The sequence below is a fragment of the Oryzias melastigma genome, linkage group LG17, assembly GCF_002922805.2.
Source record: "Oryzias melastigma strain HK-1 linkage group LG17, ASM292280v2, whole genome shotgun sequence".
Classification (NCBI taxonomy): domain Eukaryota; kingdom Metazoa; phylum Chordata; class Actinopteri; order Beloniformes; family Adrianichthyidae; genus Oryzias; species Oryzias melastigma.
The window spans coordinates 13,055,571-13,077,780 of NC_050528.1; the positions used below are offsets into that span (position 1 = coordinate 13,055,571).

General features: G+C 41.7%; 1 protein-coding gene across 1 annotated transcript in view; it reads left to right on the top strand.

The window, feature by feature from the left end:
- Positions 1–22,210, top strand: part of rasal2 (RAS protein activator like 2) — a gene marked incomplete in the record, with an annotated part of 45,845 nt that overhangs the window by 2,536 nt on the left and 21,099 nt on the right. The window contains 2 exon segments of the mRNA XM_036216278.1: positions 16,418–16,545; positions 16,637–16,760. Of these exon segments, the coding sequence (XP_036072171.1) occupies positions 16,418–16,545; positions 16,637–16,760 (252 nt within the window).

Consider the following 22,210-nt stretch of genomic DNA (forward strand, 5'->3'; position numbering starts at 1 on the left):
GCATTCTGGGACTCTTGAACACAATGTTGAGCAGTTCTAACTTAACAAAACACTAATTGTTGGGAGGGTTCTCACATAAAGACCACAGTGACCTGCTTCCCCTCCAACACCAGAATATAGAGCACAGATATTCAATTCAATTCAATTTTATTTATATAGCCCAAAATCACAAAGAGATTTGCCTCATTGGGCTAGATATTAAAATGTAAAATGAATTTTCACGAATCTGCTCGTGCTTGCATTTTTATTTCAGTTCTGACAGACAAAGGAATGTTTTTGCATAAATATTCTAGAAAAAAATGGGGCAGCTGATTGACTTAGCATACTATCGGACAAAATGTTTATGCTACATGTCAAAACAAGGAATCCCAAATGCTAACTTAGCTATATATCATTCTAATGCTATATTTCAGATACTGTTTTACCAAAAGTAGCATTGTGATGCTAACTTTTGTATGCTATTTTAAACAGCAGTGTGATGGTACAGCACCAGTAAATGCAGACACTAGTTTTGCACTAGGGCTGCCACAAACGATTATTTTAATAATCGACTAATCACCGATTATTTTTTCAAGATTAGTCGACTAATCGGTTCATGTGCAATGTGGGTGTAAAACACACATCTTAACCATCTTTAGCTTTAAACTAACTACAAATAAAGACAATTAAGACGATAGTTTATTAAACTTTTAATGAATCGTGCAGCTTCTGTCCTTAATTGGTTTCTGTTATTAGAACAAGATTCAATCAAATGAGGTCAGCATCTGAAACAAGGAACTATATTGTACAAAAGATAAAGTTTTGGTTTCACTGACTCAAATTTAACTAGAAAAGTTGCATCACCTGTGATAATGCAATTATGAATGCTTTTGCTGAGTGTATTCACATTCATTGCTGAAAATGCAAAAGCTATTTGAAAAATGTTAAATTAGCTAAAAGACTGGAAATTTTGCAAAAGAACTATGAAAGAGCGCTGAAGTTGATCTAAATTTCTGAAAAATTTGTAGTAAAATTGCTTAAAAATCCCTTTTTATGCCAATTTTTCTAAATATTTAGTGTGTTGCTTAAATATGAGCTAAGCTCCAAATTAACTCAAAAACCTTAGCAGATACCAAATTAGCCAAAAAAGCTATCTCGTCGCTTAAATACTAGCTAAACTCCAAATACCCTAAAATTCCTCAGTAAACTAAATTTGTCAAAAACGTTAGCCTGTTGCTAAAATAGAAGCTAAAATCTAAATTAGCCCACAAAAACCTCAGTAGATAACAAATTAGCCAAAAACATTAGCACGTTGCTAAAATATTAGGTAAACTTTAAATTAGCCTAAAAAACCCCATTAGTTAACAAATAAGCCAAAAATGTTAGCGTGTTGCTAAATATTTGCTAAACTCCATTTTTTTAAAATTACTATAAAGGATTAAAACATAGCCCATGAAAATATTTAAAGTTTTGTTGCTAATCTACTTAAATTTTTTTCATTTGAAGACTTTCTCATTCATTTTCAATGGGGCTAATTTTGCTCAATATTTCAGACATTATCACGTTTATGAATACCAGAAGTACAAGCAGCAATATCCTGAGTAAGTTGAACGTTTTGAAACCAAGATTGCTGAAATCGCTGAACGCGTGATTACATTTTTATATGCCAAAAAACGTACGGAAAGGAGCAGGAGAATCACTATAATGTGAACGTTTACTAACCATTCCCCCAAAAAGTGCATTTTTGTTGTTGTTGAATGGTTACAACTTTGTTCATCTTTACTACACTCTGACTCCATATAATATAAACTAAGGACTAATCGACTATTGAATTAGTCGTCGACTAGTTGACTAATCGTGGCAGCAATATTCTGCACAAGCAATATTTGATGAGTAAAAAAAAACAAAAGAAAAACAAAAAGAAAAACGTTTGTTTGAGGCATTCACTGTCAAAGAAAAACCTCATCAGGACCTTTTTTTAAAGAAAAAAAAGCACATCTAGGTTTTTTAGGCTGCAGGGTAGAACAGTGGGAGAAGGCCCCGGTTCAAATCCCAGCTGATCCTTTCTCTGTGGAGTTTGCATGTTCTCCCCGTCCAAGTGTGGGCACTCGGCTCCTTCCTACAGTCCAAACACATGTGTCATAGTTTTTATGGTGTCTCTAAATTGCCCTTAAGTGTGAATATGAGTGTTTGTGTGGCCCTGCAACAGACGATTTGTTCAGGCTGTATGCTGCCTTTGCTCAACAGCAGCTGGGTTGACTACAGCCGCCCCGTGACCCCCATGGCTGGATGGGTGGTGCTTTTTAAGTACATTGTATTAACTGACCTACTCAAAATCTCTCTCTGCTGCATGCATGAGGTGTTTACTGACCACGAACATAGTGGTTGTTTACAGTAGTATAATGGTGCATTTAAAGCGTAATTTAAAACGTGTATTTCTGAGTGTCTGCTCAGGTAAAACTGCGCTCCCTGTGTGTTTGGGGTGTCCAGCTGTCACAGCGGTGGATGACTGAAGTGTGTGTCTGTTCATGAGGTGTTTGGGTACAGAAGTGTTCTGTGTTAATGTTTTCAAGTCAAGAAGGAACAAGTGTTGGTTCTGTTAGTGTTGGTGCTTCGATGGTTCATGTAGGTCTTTGCTAAAGGCTGTTTATTTCTCACATACAGGGACCCACGCACACCAACACAAGCTCAGTGCCACATCAGCACATTATCTGTTAACTCTTTAATACTGGAGATGTTGCCAGCGACACATAAATAACACGGTTTTTGACGTATCGTAACTCTTTGGCTGTTCAATTTGGCTGATTAATGTGAATCAGCTGATTTTGACACACACAAAAGCAGCTTTGGATCTATATGCCACACATTATTAGAGTATCAGTGCAAAAGGGTTTTTCTTCGCTTCAGAGTCCGCTGGAATGACGTTAATTGTGTAAGTGGTTGTAGAGTTACAGTTGTTAAACACTAGAGCTAAAGCTTTAAAAGCTGATAATACTCTTGGATGACACTGCAGTACCAGCCTCCAGCCTCTTGGATGGCTGTAGTTTATAAATCCAACTGTCATCAATAATGGGTAGAAAAGTTGTCTGGCCCTGTCAAAATAAAGTCCTTTATTGCTGTGTTCCTGAAATCTTTTTAGATTTATGATTCAGCTGATCCAAACTGGCACCAGAATATCTTCCTGTATTTATTTGAATATGTGTTTAGTTTGGTTTTCTCCAAATTGTCCAATGATCCCCAATGCCAAAAACCACTTGGCCTCCTCTACAGACCACCTGTGAATGGCTACGTAACCACACCCTCAACTTAAGGAGCTTCTTCACTTCGACCTATACAGTTAGGAACCAACTTTTGGGAGGTACAGGTCAGTAATCTGGTGATTTGTAACCAAGGAACCAGTGTTAAACCAGACTCTAAGTCTTGACCATGTCAGTCATGAACCCTGTTTTTGTATATGGATGAGTAGCAGGTACAGCTCAGTGTTTGGTCTTCAGGACAATGGAGGCAGATCAGGGAGGAAATGGAAGCTTCTTGTCAGGATGAGTGGCGTTGAGGCAGGATGTCCCCCTCCCAGCGTCTGCCTCCGAAACAGGGAGCCTACTATTTCAGGAGTGGAAAAGTCACTCGTCCTCATTCTGACTTGTTTGTTCCTTTCCAGCTTCCTTCAGTTCTCCAGCTGCCGGGCTCTTCTCTCTTGGGGAGGAGGGGGGACTTCCCTATTTGCTGTTTTATTTTGAAAGTCGCCTGGATTCTTTTGTTTTTGATCAACTTCTGGATTCTTTTTGGATAATCTTGGAGATGAAAATTACAGAAATCTGCTGTACATGTTTGATTTTTACAGCAGATGAACTTCTCATTGAGAGGTGGAAGTTTCTGTTTGATGTGTTTACACTTGTGCACGTTACGCTCATGCACGTTACGCTCGCTGCATTTTCTACTGAAACGAGCAACTTGAACGTTTAACACAAAAAAGACACAACTTTAGCTCCGCCCTCGGCTTTCATACTGCTTTGAAGTGAGTGACTTGTTGAATTTGATGCATTGTTATTATTAATTTATTTCAACTCATTGATTCTCTAGATTTTTTCTTTTTACTTGGGGTATAATCATACTGTGCAGGCCTGCTGTTGTTTGTAGCTTCAACTTTATTCAGATTAGCCTTTTTTTTAGGTTTTTTGCTTCTTGATGTTTCCATTTTTCAAAGATTTCATCATCTTAGAAGTTTGTCTCATATCAGGGGGAAGTTAACATGTTGAGGTTGAAAAAAAAAAAAACTGTCTTCACTGGGTAAGCGCAAACCAGATCTTCTCCCGGTCCGAATGGAGTTTCTGTCCCCTGAAAAGAGAAATCAGTTTTTTCTTACAGACATGGAGCAAAACTGAACTATTTTGCGTTTGATGAAGCATTATGGATTAAACCCTCCACCCACCAATCTTGAAATTAGAAAAGTCTTCCTCCAGAGACGCAAAGACTGCCACCAACATGAGGAAGAGGAAGAGATGAAGGAAGCGGCTGTGAGGTCAGGCAGCAGTGGCTGTCTGGATCTTTGATGGAGGATCAATGGGGGACATGGAGGGAGACATTAGATCTTAGACAGGAATCCTCCTGGGCTTCTGTGGTTGGATGTTACTGAAGCTTCTAAAATTCACAAAAATCCAGCTTTTATCCAGGATGAGGTCAGATATGTTTGGAATTCCAGGCACTCCCCAACCTCCTCCCAGCTCTTCCTCCGTTGTTTCCTACCCGTGACTTCCGGTAGCAAGAATGTCTGGGCTCACAGCCAGGGAATAATTGGGATTCCAGGTTTCAGGTCAGATTCCAGCTGGTGGATGTAATCAGAGAAGCAGGTGAAGGTGAGCCCTGGAGCTGCGGCTCGCTGTCAACGGATCAGTGAGTCAAGTATCCACGGAGATGCAGGGAAACAGGAACCAGTGGAGTCATGTGACCACAAAAAAAGGATGAAGATTCTTCTGCCTCCTCCTCACCTGTTCAAATTGAAGCCAAACCACCTCAGCTGCTCTGATTGGTCGACTGAAAGGGGCTCGTTAAGTGGAATGTATTTACTGTGCTAAAATGATTGAAAATTGATATAAGAAAAACATGAATTTATACTAAATATGCACAAAGGAAGTAACAGAAATGTGTGAAATTTGTTTCAATAAATAAAATCGAAAAAAGAAAATTTCAACAAAGTAAGTCGACATTTAGAAAAAGATCCTTAACATGTTTCTGATTTTTGCATTTTTGGAGAGATCCATGAAAAGAAGAAAACTAATAAGGGAGTCAGAAAATGAGGAAGAAATGATGCTTAAGGGGGGGGGGGGCATGGAGGAAACAGTGTTTCGCAGGGCTCTCAGACTCCACGCCTCGGGGGATGACATCCTGCTTGTTTGTTTAGTCAATAAGGAGCTTCAATGGGAGGTTTGCTGGAGAACATGTATGACATTGGCCCTCGAGGCCTGCAGTTTGAGACTTGGTGTTTAAGAGGAACAGGGAGGAAATAGTGTTTGGAGAGGGACATGGATGAGGAGGAAACGCTTTTTGGGGGGGTTAGGAATAAGGAGGAAACAATGCTTTGGTGGTTGGTGGCGAGGTGGAAACAATGATGAGGGGTTGCGGATGTGAAGGTAATGATGGGGGTGGGGGGTTAGGGTGTCCAAGGATGATGAGGAAACAATGCTCGGGGGGTTCAGGAATAAGGAGGAAACAATTCAGGTTCAGGGATGAGGAGGAAAAGCTACTGAGTGAGGTGAGGGATGAGGAGGACACAATGCTGGGGGAAGTTCAGTACGAGGAGGAGATGCTGCTGGGGACATGGAGGGGGATTTAATCCTGAGTGGATCCATGACACCCACGTTTCTTCCCTCCTCCTTCGTCGCTTTGGACCGGGTAAGCCGGGACAACTTGGCATCTTCTGGGACTTCTCGGCTCCCCCCTCCCCCTTTCTGTGCCTTCGCTTTGACCTACATGTGGCGTTGCCGTGGACACCAGCCTGGCTAGCATCTGCAGGGATCGGGTCCACTTTGATTTTCAGAATAAAACAGATGAAAGTGGAAAAGAGCTTCAAAAGAAAGTATGTGTTTGAAAAACATGGACAGAGAAAACAGGAAGTCAAAATGTTGGAACCATCAATGTTGTTTGTTCTACTCACAAATAAATTTATTTGGATTGATCTGTTATTTTTATTTTTTTACAAAGTCTGGGCTCTCCTTGCTTTGCTAAGGTTTTGTATTAGCTGCTCTGTTTGTAGGAGCGTCTCTGTGGGTCGCAGAACTTCTCATCAGTTAAGTTCATGTTACTGAACCACAACTTGATTTAAGCTGCTGACAGCTGAAAGGACGAACACGCAAACAGGAACAAAGTTTGGTGACGTGGTGCTGCTGGTCAGAGACAGGAAAAGTGTCAAACAGGAACACCTGTAGCTGTGGTGAGGAGGTGGAAGAATCATGTTAAGGGTCGGAAAGCTTTCCTGCAATCGGTTTCTAAGCTCAGATTTCGGATGGAATTCGGTATCGGATTTGTCCAGGCCGGAGCTGAAGTTTAGAAGGCTTCAGCAGGAAGTGAGAGCTGTGTCGTCACATATGTTTTCTACAGCGACCGCAGTGTCATGTGACCTGGAGCGGCGCCAGCACGCTTCTCTCTAAGCTTCAGCAGGAAACCACAGTCGACTGACTGCTGACACCTGATTGGCCGGTCTAAAGAAGAACTGATTTCCTGTCAGGAAGACGGTCGCAGCTTACTGAGAAACGGAGAGGCGCCAGCACGAGGACGACCCGACGGCTCCTAGCCATGGAACCTGGACCAGAACCCAGCTCCTGGAGTGATATGATCCTCCTGAGGCAAAGCTGTCAGCCTGTGAGAGCTGGACCATGAGTGGGAGAGAAACTCCCTCCAGGATCCGTACAGGCCCGGTTCGGGGCCATCTTCAGCACCACTGGCAATCTCGCTGGAAGTCTTTGCGGAGGCTTGGCTCCCAGCCAACTCCTGAGCGCCCGCTGAACCAGTATGAGTGGAGGACATCCACCCGTCAACCGACTCCAGGCAACCAGCTGGATCAGACCCATGATGGCCAGACTGGGCCGGGCCCTTTGCCCAGGATTATACGGTCTCTTTCAGAGCCCGGACCTGCCGAACCTGAGAGCTCCCGGCGGACAGGGCTGACCTTCAGCGGCTTGGTCAGCTTGATGTCCCGCCGGATCAGCAGAGTCCTGAGGGATGACGCGAACGTCGAGGAAGGGGGTCCCGGTAGGAGAGCTCATCTGCCTTGTTTGTGTGTTTGCAAGTTACAGACACGTCACCTCAAAACATGGCAACTGCAGCCCACACCATCAAACCTCCACCACCATGCTGTCAGCTGCTGCAGGGAGTTGTATTTTTTGTTTACTTTATGGTCTTTTATCTGGTTGTTTTATAAAAAAACATCTTCTTCTACCACGAAGCTGCTAACTGAGGCCTGCAGACCTCGTCATGTTTTGTCTGCATCAGGAAGCTCCCGCTCGTCAGCGGTTCATCCTGTTCTCCACCATGAGTGGTTCCTGCTCAGACCTAGCCATCATCTGTGACTTCCACGTCTCTGTGATGTGAGTCCAGCTTGTCAGGCTGTCGTCCTGAATCTGCTGCTCACGTCTCCAAACGCTGCAAACGCAGCCTCAATAATTCATGTGCAGACGTGCACAAAGAGCAGTTATACCCAGAAAACAAGCAGCAAGACCACACCACTTTTTACTGAAGTACATTCACTCACTTATATTTTTAGTTGCACTAATTGCAGTAAAATATATATATATATTTTACTGTAGTCCGTGCTGTACACAACGGTTTTTATTGTTGTACTCTGTTACTTAAGTAATTACAAAATAATTCTTTTTTGGTTTTAGATCACACTGTAAGCAGTTATCTTTACTGTTATATATGCAATTAACAGTAGTTATAGTAAATGTACTAACGGTTGTTTTTAAACTGTAGTACATGCATTAAACATTTTTTGAAAGTAGTATTTGCAGCAAATAATGTTTTTTCCTGTAGTATATGCACTAAGCAATAGTTTTTATTGTAGGACATGCAGGACTGTAATAAATGCTTTTAATTATATTTTTTACTGTAGTATTGCAAGAAATTATTTTTCGTGCACTAAACAATTCTTTGCGGTAGACTATATAGTAAACTAGCTCATACTGTAGTGCATGCACTAAACGGTTTAATTTGCTGTATTCCATGTCAGGAACTGTAGTTCATTTGTAGTACAGGAAATAAACAACAATCTCTAATATATTATATTATAGAAGCAATAGTTTCTACTAGGGGTATGCCAAAATATTGATATTGCGATATATCACGACATTTAGTCCTCCGATTGATTCTCGATGGGTTCTCACCAATTATTGATTTTTTATTTACGTTTGAAGAGGCTGTAAAACGAAGGCACCAATGTGCCTGGCAGCTACTTGAATTATTTAACTTTTGTTCTGTTGTTTACAACAATTTTGCACTAAGTAGTGGTGCTGCTGCTCATGTTTACTATTGTTAACACAGAATTTTACAGATAATTCCAATTCAATTGGCGTCAATGCTTGTCATAGACATATTAGTGATTTCAGGAATGTTGCACAAGTGTCTATTATTTGTTGCAATAAATAAGTATTTTTATTATGATTGTGTTCAAGCTAAAAAATAAATGGGGATATATTTTCCTAAAAATATGTGTTCTATGTATTGTGAGTCATTAGAGATGATTTTTAATCATTGCAGTATCGCGATATCATCAATATCGTGAGACATGTATTGCGTATCGCATTGTATCGTAAACTGTACATAGGCTAATGTTTTACTGAAGTACAATCAAACTGTTTTTTTTACTTGCAGTACATAGAATAATAGCCTTTTATCAGTGCTGTTTTTGCTGTAGTACATGCAGTAAATTAAACAGTTTGTCAGTGTGATCAGAACCTCCTGCAAACACTGTGAACATTCCCAGGATCCCTTGAGCCTCATGGCTAACAGAAACAGAAAAACACACATTTGTGATTCTTCATACATACATCCTGGTCTCCTGGTGGGTTTTGCATTTGGAGAAGACTCCTTGTAAAGTGGTGAGGACTCAGATGTTGGACCCCCACGGATGCTCTGGCAGATCTGAGTCATCATCCTGCGTCAAGTTTCATATGAAAGGGAGAAGTTAGTGTTGTGTGAGTCTGACTGACACACTCTCTGGTGTACTTGTTGACCCAGTTTTAGCAGCATGAGTCATATGTGTTTTGGTTTAAGTGTGTCAGTTTATCTGTGTATGTGGGGCCTCTGTGGCTGGTTCCCGCTTTGGGTTATGTTCCTCTTCAGGTACTCTCTGGTTTGTAGTCGCATCATCCCATTCTGGTCTCATGGGTGGTGCTGGTGGAGCTTGCAGGTTTTTCATAAAGGTCTGAGGAATGCATGAAGGCTGCTGGAACAGAACGCAAAGAAGGGTTTTCCTTTTGTATGTAAATGTACCCTTCACAATAAAAGCCTGTAACAAAAGATCCCTGAGCTCATTAACCTTTCAGATCTCCGTGGGAAAGTGGAGCCCCCGCTGTCAGGCTCATGAATATAAACAGTTTGGTTTGGCTGTCCAATCAGAAGTCAGCTTCCTGTTCATCCACAGGCAGATGATGCCTTCAGGGGAAGTCAGAAATGACAGGAGCAGCACCTCCTTCAGTGTCAGGAGTCTGGGTTAACTTGTAGTGACAGTTGAGAGGAAACATTTAGAAGGAGGGAAGGCGGCCCTCTGGCCTGACTGGAGGGAGACACCTTCAGACATGGAACAGTCAAAGATATCTGCTGCAGGTCGTAAATCTGAGCCATAAACCTGACTGGAAACTGACCTTTGACCTCCGTCCTTGAAGAATATTACCAAAACTCTTAGTGAGAAAAGCAAATTAATATGAATTCAAGGAAGTTTAAGTCCCACTCAGATCATCTTTTGATCTATTGTAAACACATTCTCAACCCCGCCACTTCCTGTCACCCATCTGTTTGCAAGCTCTCTCGCTAGCTTACAGCCCCTCACACCCCCTACCTAACATTAGTGGTGAAACAAAAATAGATGCAAACTCAGACGAGGAGAACAAAGAGATACATGGATCTATTCATCAACAAGTGGATACATCCGAATGGAGGAAGTAGGGAGCTTGTAGGTTTTCTTTATGTGTCCTATATCATAAGAAAAATGTTACAAGAACAAGTTAGAAATGCAAAGAACACAGTGCATTTTTAAGTCTTGAAATTTTACAGGACGACCATAGAGTTTATGAAGTTGGAGGCATCCTGTTTTGATTATGGCAGAGACTCAATGAAATCCCGCTATCATTCAGACCCGTCTCGCTTTCTGTTTTTAACTATATTACCTATACGTGCTACAGCCCCCTCGATGGCCGTCCTGCATGTGTTGCTTTGATATGGTTACCATGGTGACCTTGGTTCACTGATTCATCTCCTGCCCCTGTCAACCTGATTGAATCAGACGATGCTGTTGACCCCAAAGAGCACCCCCCCCATTCAGTTTGCTGTTTTGACTGACAGCTGAGAGGAGGTGCAAATGTTCTGCTGCCGTCAGCGCATATAAATATTTGATGAAGTTGCGACCCCTTCACGCTCGCCAGCCCTCGGGGGTGTCGGTCTGATGACGCCCCCATCCACATCTGGGGTTTTGTAGGTAGCGGGTCATAGCTCAACTGCTGTAGAGGTTTCCTAAGAGATGATGAAGCCCTAAACCTAGAAGAGCAAGCTCGAACGTTTGCACTCTGACTGTCCTTCAGGTTTTTCCATAATCCTTCAGTGCAGGAGCAGATGGCAGCGCTATAGCAGCCGGACGTCCAGCAGAACCTCAAAGTGTTCATAATGACTTTATAGGTAAATAAATGTGGCTCTACTGTCTTCCTGGCTGAGTACTTTAAGTCCGTTTCAGGCGCCGATTAGGGCGAAACTTAAAACTTACGCAAATACATTTAAACCATGACAATGAGTGAGTGACAAAGGATGACGAAGCAGATGACCTGACAAGACTCGACTGAAAACCAGACACTTAAATACACTGAGGATGACAAGGAGAAAAACACAAAACCGGGAAACACAACATGAACCAAGAAAACACAACCTCGATAAAAAAACAAGCTAACGGGCACACTCCTTCAACAACTTCAACATCTCTGCAGAAAGGGGAAAAGTCCTGGAACAGAAACATGATCTCACAGAATTCCTTGATTTGTGGCCTCCTGCTGTCTTCAAATTCTAACTTTATTTAAAAACTTGCTTGAAACACTAGATGAATTGTGAAATCTGGCAGTGATGGGAGAGTTTGAGATGTAGCGAAACTGCAACCCCTTTTTAACGGTAAAGGTTGACCTGGACCAGATGCTAAAGTTGATGACAGGAAGGCTTTAGTGCAGATCTGACATCAGGTTTGCTTGAATTTAAAAGTTGAAATGTTTAAGTTATCCCCTGCTTCCTGCTTGTGTCTTGCAAAGCAATCGACATTGAAGATGTCATAAAGCAGATGAAGCTGAAGTGAATTAGATAAAACTGTTGTAAGTCAGAGGAAGCTTTGTTACATGGGATGAAGTTGGAGTCTGGCAGGATTACAGTCTGGACAGGAACTATTGTTGATAGTTCTGATTTAAACTTCTGTTTTGTTATTTTATTAGTACATTTTCTTAAATAAGGCATTTTCTAATCATTTTAAATTACTTCAACTGCCTTAAAAAAAGAAAACAAAGCTGAAGCTAAGCAACCTCTTGCCAAAACTACCTCTAGTGATCATGGATACTCTAGGCAGGTTTCAGGGCTGTCAACCCGAGCAAACAGTAACTGCATCACAAAATGATCATCCCCACAACAACTCTGTAGCACCTATTATTAAGCTGACCAACAGGATTGATGACTTTATTGTTTGGCTACACGACAACATGGTAATAGTGACCAAATCTTCAAGCTTTTTGATATTAATGAAGCCAAATGCCGCTAGTCTTGGAGAAATGTATACCTGCTCTAGTAAAAGAAAATTCTAAATTAACAGTAAATGTTATACTGAATTTAGAATACCACAATTCAGACAGGAACATTAAAATCCAGGAACTAAGAGCGACAAAAATACCCTTATGTTCTTTCTGGACAGTGCAGTGAAGAAGATGCTTTACTTATAACAGAGAAGCATTGAAGCCTCTTTAGATAATGATCTAATAATTCCCCATGAGACACTGCCAAGATGCTTTTAGGAAGCTAACCAAAGAATCCAAGACCTACATGGAGCCAGGCGTCTACTTCAAACAGGACTTTTGTAAGCAGGACCCGGAGACGAGAGCTGCAGTTTGGCCTAAAATGGAGAAAAGGAGAAGCTGGAAGACTTCCCATATGATAAAGCATCATTTCATGTTTCATGCTTTGATTTTCTTTGGCTTTTGAAAAATGTTCTAAAAGTTATCAGCAGTTATGCGCTGTAAGATTTAATCAATGAAGTTATAAAATACGCTTTCAAACGTCTTCTTTACCTTTTATTACAGCAACAGAAATGATTTCCCTACTTATTAAAATTGAAAAAAAAAATTTTCTTTTGACTTGTTGATGCTGTCACCTTTTTCTAAACTACTTAAATCCAATTCCAAAAAGTCTTACAATTTTTAGAATTCAAGATTCAGGTTTCAAACTTCATTAAAAAATGTGAGATTTTACCTTTAATTCTGACCACATTAAAAAAATCCACAGTGAATGTAGGAAAGTGTATTAATATAAATATTGCTGAATTAGAACATCTGAATATTTCATACAAAATGTTGGAAAGTAAAACCAATGTAAACAATTGGAAATAAAAAGATTTATATTATTTTAAGATTCCTCATCAAAATAGAAAGGACTTTTAATGTTTCTTGTACCTCAGGAAAATCAAAATGATCTCTCAAATCTATGAATCAAGTAATAGATTGATGATCTACATTATTGGTGTTTTCACAAAATAAAAACCATATCTGAATTTTCTAAACCATCTCTTAATTCTTGAACCTTAAGAAAAGCTAACACACTCCAAAACATTTTAAACTGAATTATTTGAATGAGTAATATTTAATGTTATTGAAATATTAATGTTTATAAATGTATATATTCTCGCCTTCTTTGAATGCCTTAGATGTTTCTTTGTCTGAAGTTCTCACTGCCTTCAGCAAACAACCATTTCCAATGAAAACTCTATGTAACTGTGGTGTAAATGTGCGTTTTGGACGCATGGTCAAAACTCTTGTGTTCACGTGTCGCTACGTAAGTTTTTAAACATACTCGGTCTTCACGAACTAAACGCATGACCATTAAACGTGTTGCAAGTCAAACAAGGTCAAACTTTGACCAATCAAAGACTCGGAATTGGTAGTTAATTCACAGAAGTGCCAATGGTTTGAAAATTGATCAGGAAGAAATTAATAGTTCAGTTTTTGCCCGGCCGGAATTAAATGACACTGAGTCTGTTATATATCAGAATAGAGCTGTGAAAGAAAAAACCTGAAGCAAGATTCGCGATATTTGCACCACTTTGAGATTTCGCACCAAGCTTCTTCCTACTGTAGGTGGTGGACATGGAAAAAGAAAGGAAGAAGAAGCCCCTCCCTGCTTGTCCATTGTGAACACCATATGCTATATCCGTGTTCTTGAATGAGCATCTATTGCCCGGTGTGAATGAAGCTTTATTATTTTTTTCTTGCTCATATTTCTTCTTGTCCAATATCATTCTGGCACTCTTGCAAGCAGTTTTTCAGTTTTGTTTGTTTTCCACATCTGTTCGATATTTTCTTTGTTATCTATGAAATAAAAAAAATGGGAAGAGATCATAAATTAGAAGCAGGTGTTAAAAACCTGAACAAACCTGCCATAAACCTAAAGAACCTGCTGTGAATCAGAGGAGGCTGCCACAAATCAGAATTACCTGCTGCAAATGATAAGAAGCTATCTTCAGTCCGATAAAGTTGCAGGATGGACCCATAAATCTGAAAGCTTGACTTGTGATCTAACTTAAGTTTGTTAGTATGTCTGAAGCAGCGTCAGGCAGATTTCCTCCGCGTGTTTTTCTTTTTTTAATGCTGACATCTGAATGAGCCATTTGTCAGGACAGAAATAAACCTTTCAGTCACGATGCAGCCTCCACTTCAGTGTGTCTTCAGACTCAGAAGCAGTCTGCCTGGTTGCAGCAGAAGCTGCTGCCGCTCACCTGCAAGACTGAACTCAGGGATCACAGATCAGGCTTTAGCTGAAGGTCAGGCTGTGAAGAAACATCCAGCGACTGAAGAGGCTGCCAACCCCACCCCCTGTTCTTTTTTAACATCTGAGTTCATGGGAGTGTGCATGGAGGTCCTGGAATCTGATCGTGGTGATCTTTAGTTCATGTAAACACCATAGAAAAACCACGAGAACCACACCACAAACACAAGTGTGGATCGATGCATCTCTGAAAGTTTAGACCAAATTCTTCTTGCAGAAGCTCAAATCACAAAACAAAATAGTTGTTTTGTCGTGTTTCTTGACTTTTTTTGTCTCTGGTATCGGATTGTATTTATTGTTTATGTGTTTGTGATGTCAGTTGTTTGTTGTGTTTGTGTGTATATTGTGATTTCTGTTTATTGTCTGTTATGCTGTTTGTTTTTTAATTGTGTTTATTTGTTGTTGTGTTTCAGAGTTTGTTGAGTTGTGTTCTTGTGTTGTGGGTCCAGCTGGCCTGGCTCTACTTTCACCGTTTGTTCGCTCAGACGCATGCACATCCTGCAGTTCTGAGATCAGCTGATCAGATAGCTAAAGAGGAGGTGTAGTTGTGTCAGTGTGTGTATATGTGTGTGTGTGTATGTGTGTGTATGTGTCTACAGCTTCAATGATTTAGTGAGATCCAGAAATAACCTGAAAGCAGAGATCTGCAGCTGCTTCTGCTCTCACACACCCCGACTTCATCAGCACTAAAACACACAAACATGAATGCACAAAGATGAACACACATGCAAACACACACAGGTACGTCAAGACACAATCACGCTTGTGAACATATGCAATTACATAAATGGATACATGATCACAGAGATAAGTGAACACAAACAAGCACATAAGGTAACACACAATCAAATTTTTGAACACATGAACACACAATTTCCTTACATGAATAAACACCAACACTTAAGTGAACAAACAAGCGTATATCTGAATACACATAAACATGTGAACACAAACACATATGTAGCCACAAAAAAAGCACATTCACTATTTGAACACACAAAAAGTAAATACACAAACACAAAAACACAAATACATAAATTAATGAAAAATCTCCTTACATGGAAACACAAAATCAAATGTGAACACAAACCTACTTGATGACAAAAACACACATATGAACTCACAAAAACACACTCACACACACACATATGTGCATATGTAAACACACACACAGACATAATTGTGAACACAAGCATGCATGATCACACATAAACATGTGAACACACACTTACAAACATATATGAACACACAAACACATGTCATCAAAGACCACAAACATACGTTAAAATTCGCTGACAAATACAGACACAAACGTGAACACACAAGCACCCATAGGAGAACACATTCACAACAACCGTGTGTGAATGCACACACACAAACATTTATGTGAACATGCACAGACAAATATATGTAAACAAACAGAGGTGAAAACACAACCACAAACATTAACACACATTCGAAAACAGACATGAACACACACACGAGCACTTGTAAACACGCACAAAACATAGCTCAGACCAGGCGACAATTGTTTACTTGTATTTGGGATTTGTGTGCTCGTGTGTCTGAGTAAAGTGTGTACACAGACACTCAAGCACCCAGTTCTCCCACACTCTTTTGAGCAGTGAAAGCATCGTCTGCTAACCTGATGCCGGTTTACACAGAGCAGGCTTTTGTTTGGGTTGTGCGGCGGTGAAGGACTGTGATGCACATTGATGCACACACGTGCACGCATGCGTGCACGTGCATTCAAAGAGCGTACTTTCTTGTGTGTTGCCCCCCTCCCCAGCTTCAGACCTGCTGGGAGCTTGGTGAAACATCAGCCCCTCCTCTTTTGCCATGTGACCCCTGACCCCTGCGGAGTCTGCTCTCAGATTCTGTCTGCTGACACCACAGAGCCTCCATCTATCCTGGGAGGGTTGAGCCTGTGTTTGGTCCTGTGGCTCCCTCTGCTGGAGCAGGGGCTGGGGGGTGACCTGCAGTTACCTGGGTCAGCTCAGAACAAGGTCTGTCTCTATGTTCCATGAACAGGAACAACAACTGGGAGGTCCGACTATGAAAGGATGAAAGTTTAAAATCCTCTCAGCTGACTTTTTCACAACTGTTCTTGGAAACCTCTTTTCTGTATTTGACTTCAAGCTTTTTTCAAGCTGTGCGTTCTGTGTGTCTACAGATGTGAAGGGGCCTCCAGCGCATCACTTCTCCTGCGGTCAGAGTCCATACACCAAGGTCGCCGCCTGGGAGAGGAGGCTCTGCGTTTTGACCGACAGCCAGCTCATCCTGCTTCCCAAGGATGACGAGGTCCGAGCCCGCCATGCCCCGCCCCGCCCGTATCATCCTCCAGACACCACAGTGCACACTATAACCCCTTTCTCTCTCTCTCTTCATACAGGCTGCAGGAGAGCTTCAGGACCCCCCCGCTGAGACCTCAAGGGCCCGGAGCCTCCGCAGAACCGTCAGCGTCCCCTCAGAGGGCCCGTTCCCAGAGTTCCAGACAGAGGGCGCCAAGGGGCCGGGTGAGAGAGCGCTTATGTAACAGGATCATCTGGGCATGCACGTGCGTGTGCATGAGCGTGTGTGAGCACAAAGCCATCAGTCTGCAGGGATTACGTTAGTAACAAAAGGGCGGATGTGATCCGACCGCAGACGGCCGCCGCCTCTGCCGTGTCTGACTTTGTGTTCTTGAATGCAACACAAAATCAATGTTGGGGGGGGGCACACCTCCTTTGAATGTCCTGCGTCCACTGTCCTCACGTGGAGGTCATTCTCTCTGATTCCTCTATGTCAGCAGGAAGCATCTCTGAAGCTCCGCCTAAACAGGAAGTCCAGTTTTCTTCTTCTTGAAAAATGGCGTTTTGCCCCTCATTTTTTTTTTTTTTTTGCTGATAGACGCTTTCATTAGCTGCTCATATTAGAAATATTCATTTAGGAAAAAGAAATGTCTATATTTTCTTGTAAAATGCAAAAATATTCTTACATTTAAGAAGTAACCCTGAATGCTGTGTACATTACAGTATATTGTATTGAAGTTTGAAGTTTATTTGGTTGGTTGTATAAATGTAACATTTCACAATCTTTAAATAATAATCAACAAATATAAATTAATACACAAACATATTTTCTTAATCATTTCTTTATATGTTGCTTTTGTCATCTGTTTTTGTGTTAAAATTAGCTGATGTGTTCATTGTGAGATCTCTTCAGTCTGGATGTGAGGACCCGAGAAAAGTTATTACAATCAAAATCGTGACATACATTCATTTTTATATGTAAATGTTTTATATACAGTATAAAAGGTTATATTTTTTAACTGTGTCCATTATTCTGCATTGTCTGGTACGCATTGAATGTATATAGAGATGGACAGAGTGGTTGTGACGTCACCTGTAGAAAATGCCTTACCTCCGACGACGCTTAATCATTTTAGTCACCATTTTTTCGAGATACAGATACACTATTTGGAGCCAGTCGACAGGGATTGGTCAGAGTCTGTCTGAGTCAACGTTTCTATGGCAACGACTGTCGCTAATCATGAGCATGAGTGAGCTTGTTGGAAGTCCACACCTCTTTCCAATGAAAGCGGGCTTAGGAGAATCTGTCTCAATCTGAGAGGTGGGGGCCAGCGGGTACCACATGCGTTTGAGGCGTCTGATTGGTCAGTTTATACCTTGAATAACCTGCAATAAAGAAAAAATATCATGAAAAATAATTAGAATTAACAAGAAGAAGTTAGGAAAATAATCAGAGCATGAATGGTAATTCTGACAAAAATAATCACTGAGTAATAACTCTTTATTTGTCTATAGAAGTCTATTGAATTTTGGCTTTCTATGTGGAACACTAGGGAGGGAGGGGTCACTCTGTCCAGCTCTCATATGCTCTGGGGAGGGACTTCCACCCGTCCCATTCGGGGTACAGCTCTGCTGCTTTCTGCTGATTCATTAAATAAGGCATTTGGATGCAGCTGCCATGCGTGGGGATTTCTGTGCATAGACTGGCTGGTTCCTCTGTCCACAGGGAGAGGGGGGAACTGACCTCAGCTGCCCCCGTGGGTGTTGCTGCCAAGGACTGGTTTTGCAGGCATGTTTCATTTGGGTCTAAGATCAGAGGTTTTGACTCCAGGTTTCTGAGTAGTTCCTGCCCTTCCCTATTTAATCCTTCTTACCCGCAGCAGGTGGGGGTCACGTAGGTGTTAATGCGCCCTACAAACCAGCTGGGTTTGGACGGTGCTTGTTCTGGTTTGGTTCTAATTCTGGGTTTGTGCAGAAGAGACTTGTGCAGGAGGTGAATTGCATCTCTGCATGCAGAGGTTGTGCAGCTTTGTGGAGTGATGGAAAGAGAAAGCAGTGAGGATGCAGCAGCGTGTCCTCGTCTTCATTCCTGTCCTCTGAATGCAGCCACAGCGTCATTTTAGCCGCTGTGGGTTTGCTCTAATTACAGCGTTGCTGCTTAACTGCAGTGCATCTTCCTCCTCGTCTTCATCGCCTCCTGTCTGCATCTGCTCCTGTAGGCACTTCCTGCCCAAGGTTTTCTGACCATGCAGCTAAACTACAAATGTATGACAGTGAACTACAAAAAGGTTGCTTCCTGCTGCATCATGCTAGCATCCAGACAGTGAATCAGCATGAATGTGGTGTTTGAATGTGAAGGTTTGGGTCTTCAGTCAGATCAGTTCTGCTGTGTTAGTCCATCAGAACCACAAAACACTGGAGGAAAAAAACTGGAATTCACAGCAAGCATATCTGTGTCCTCTATCATTCTCTGATTTCATCACAGACTATCAAGTTACACTTGCAAAGCATTGTGGGAATGGATGTTGGTCTGTTCTTTCAGATAGGATGTTTTGGTGTTTTCTCTTATATGACAGGACTTTTTATATGACTTATCTGACATAAATTGTCTGATTTTCTGAGCTTCTACTGCATTGTTGAGATTATTTTTCTCAGCACCACTTCACTTTTCCTCATTAAAGTTCTATTTTCGGGAAAAAGTTGTAAGGAAAACTGCTTTAGTCTCAGGTGACACACCTTAATTTTGAAGGCGAGTTTCAGCGCTCAGAAGTCGGGACTTTTATTTTGAAGGCGCGAGTGGGAACGTGAACGCGCTTTGGGCGCGTTCTCGGCGGAATAATGACTTCAGCGCGTTTCTGATGGACTTTTTTGGTGAGTTTCCGGACTTGTATCCTCGGGTGGGTTCGGGTGCCGGCTCGGCTCTTGTCGCTCTTGTGGGCGCGCGCGCGCGTTGTGAAACACACGTGAAGTTACGGGAAGTGTCCGTGTCCCGGTCGCTCAGCCGCGCGGTGGAGCTAAGAGCCGAAGTTCTGTCAAAAGCCGAACCGGAACCAGAAGCATTGTGAACCTGCGCTCGCGACATCGCTGTTGTCGGTAACAGGTGCTCGTGTCCGCTCTGGTTCCTGGATATTTTAGGGTTCAGTGAGTTAATCAGAGTCCTCCAATCAGAGGTCTGCATATGCTCGGTGAGACATCAGAGACAGAACTTCACAGGTGTGTCAAGCATCAGCTAATTCATCAAAGATTTAAAGTTTGAATGAACAATGAGGGCTACAACCTCTGAAAATGAGAACATAAAGAAACTAGTATTCTTTATTTAGGAGTGTTGATTTTCATCAAGTACACAGACACTCCTTTAATATACTTTAGTTCTGATTCTGATTCAGCAGCACAGAAACCCTTTGGTCCGATGAAACAGTGGGACCAGCGGACATGAAAACATCCGTTCAGGCTGTCTGGTTTCCTGTGTGACACACCTGTTGGCCAATCACGGCAGGCAGACCCAGCGTCTGAGGTTATGTGTAACAGGTAGTGTCATCTGCATAACTGCACCATTCTCAAATCAGTTTATGTGAGAGAAAATTCAGCTGATTCCGGCTCACCCTGAAGCAGTGATGTGGGTGCGTAGGTTCACCTGCACATGCAAATAACCATAACCAAGTCTGTGATGTGAGGGTTTTCAAAAATACCAAATAGCACAGAGGTTTTACAAATTTGAGTATTTATAATCATATCTAAACATCTGTTTTGCTTGTTTTCTACATCATTTCTCACTCTCTCTTTGTTAATCGTAATTTTGTTTTTCATCCTGTCAGGTTTGAGTTTGATTCTGTCCCTTTAACTGGGGGTCCACTAGATGAACGGTCATGAGACTTGCTAGTTTGCTTTAGGCTCATTTGCAGGCAGCTTTTCCCATCTGCTTTGTTTGTAAATTAGAATTTTAAAGACCCATTCTGATTATAATGGTATTTTAAGCATGTTTTTGTGCCATTTTCTCATGATGGTATCAAGGAAATTAGCTCAAACTTGCATTTCTGAATATTTCTTTGTTCAAATGGTCATTAATCAGGAACAGAAAAAAAGAAAACATTTGAAATAGATCTTATTTATGACACAAATAATACACAGGGTGGGCCACAAGCTCCCTGCTGGGCTCTGCAACAGAGACAGGAAGGGGGGCGGGGTTGCTCCACACCAACAGTCCCGCCCACAACTTGGCGGCAAATTTTTAATAAACTACTCTTCCCTTGATAATCTGGGGCAAATTTTCAGTCTGAATACACCCAAGCTGACTCTGGTCTGGAACCAGGAACCGCTCTCTGATCCATCTTGTGAGATGGTCTTAGTTTGTTTCCGATTGGACTGAGCTCTGGTTCGCTCCATGCTTAGAGTGGAACAACTGAACCAAAACGGCCACCGTAGATGGACATTATGGGATGTAAACAGAGTAGGAAAAGCTGCAGACAAACGTGAAGCAACGATAAGACGACTTATCGGCGTACCTTTGCCGTTGTCTCCTGAATAACCACCTTGCAGCATGGCTCCACCGTATCAAAGCAGCAGTAGAAAGGTGTTATACCTGACATTAATACAGACGTTCAAAACTGGGCAGCAAAAAATAAAGTCTGAATAAGTGAACTTCCCCGACAAGGATTGTATAGTGTAGGACTTCCATTGTTCCTTCTCTCGTTGTTTTGCCCGTAATTCCTGGCCAATGACTGAAGAGATCTTTAGTCGTATACTTTTAATTACAAACTTTAGTTTGAAACTGAAATCTCCAGTAGAAGGTAGTCTAAATACAGACCAAATGCAAGGTTCAGGACTTGATCTGGACCTAATTAAATGGGCTTGGTCCAGACCAACATACATTTCTTCAGTCTGAATACACCCTTGGTCCTAGAAAACAACACTTTTTCTTTTTTGGGCTAAAAACCACATAATCATAAGTAATAAATTCTACTGGGAATGCATTGAAAGTAGATCAAAAGGGGATTGGAGTGGGTTTTGAGTTCCTTCATTTTACAAAAAGCACAAATGGGTGAAGCAAGCACACCTTTCGATTGATGGACACGTCCAGTTTGTTGGTTGTAGACCAGAGGATATGACAAAATTCAACCCCACAGGAGGAAAAAAGTAAGTTAATTCATTCTTATTGTAAGGTGGGATTATTTAATTGAGCTTAATGAATACTGACTTAAATCTGAAACTCACCACCTTGTTGTTTCATAGTGAACTGATGTGGGTCCAGAGGGGCTGCCTGTTCCTGAAATCAGTGATTAAACCTTTTTTCCTTTCTTCTGTCAGCTTCATATCCGGATGAACATCTTTAGTGTTTATCATTTATCTCTCCTGTTAGCTGTTAGAGTTTAAGGATTCCACAACTTGATGAAATGGCCAGCATCATTAGGTAAGCTTTAAAGTAAATCTCAGTTTGTTTTGGGGGCGGGGGTGTCACCGAAGTGCTGTTTTATTTTTGGCAGTCTTGTGCTCCGTACTCGGCTGTGATAAGGCCGCTCAGGCACAGATCTGTGAGAAACCTGTGTTTAGTGTCACAACTGTGGTCAGACTGCTGCATCTTGGTCCTGGTGATGTTAGAAAAATCCAAAAGAGAGGGGTGGAGCAGCAGGGGGTGCCAGAGGGACAGAGCTCACTGGTATTTGAGGTTTCGGGATGAA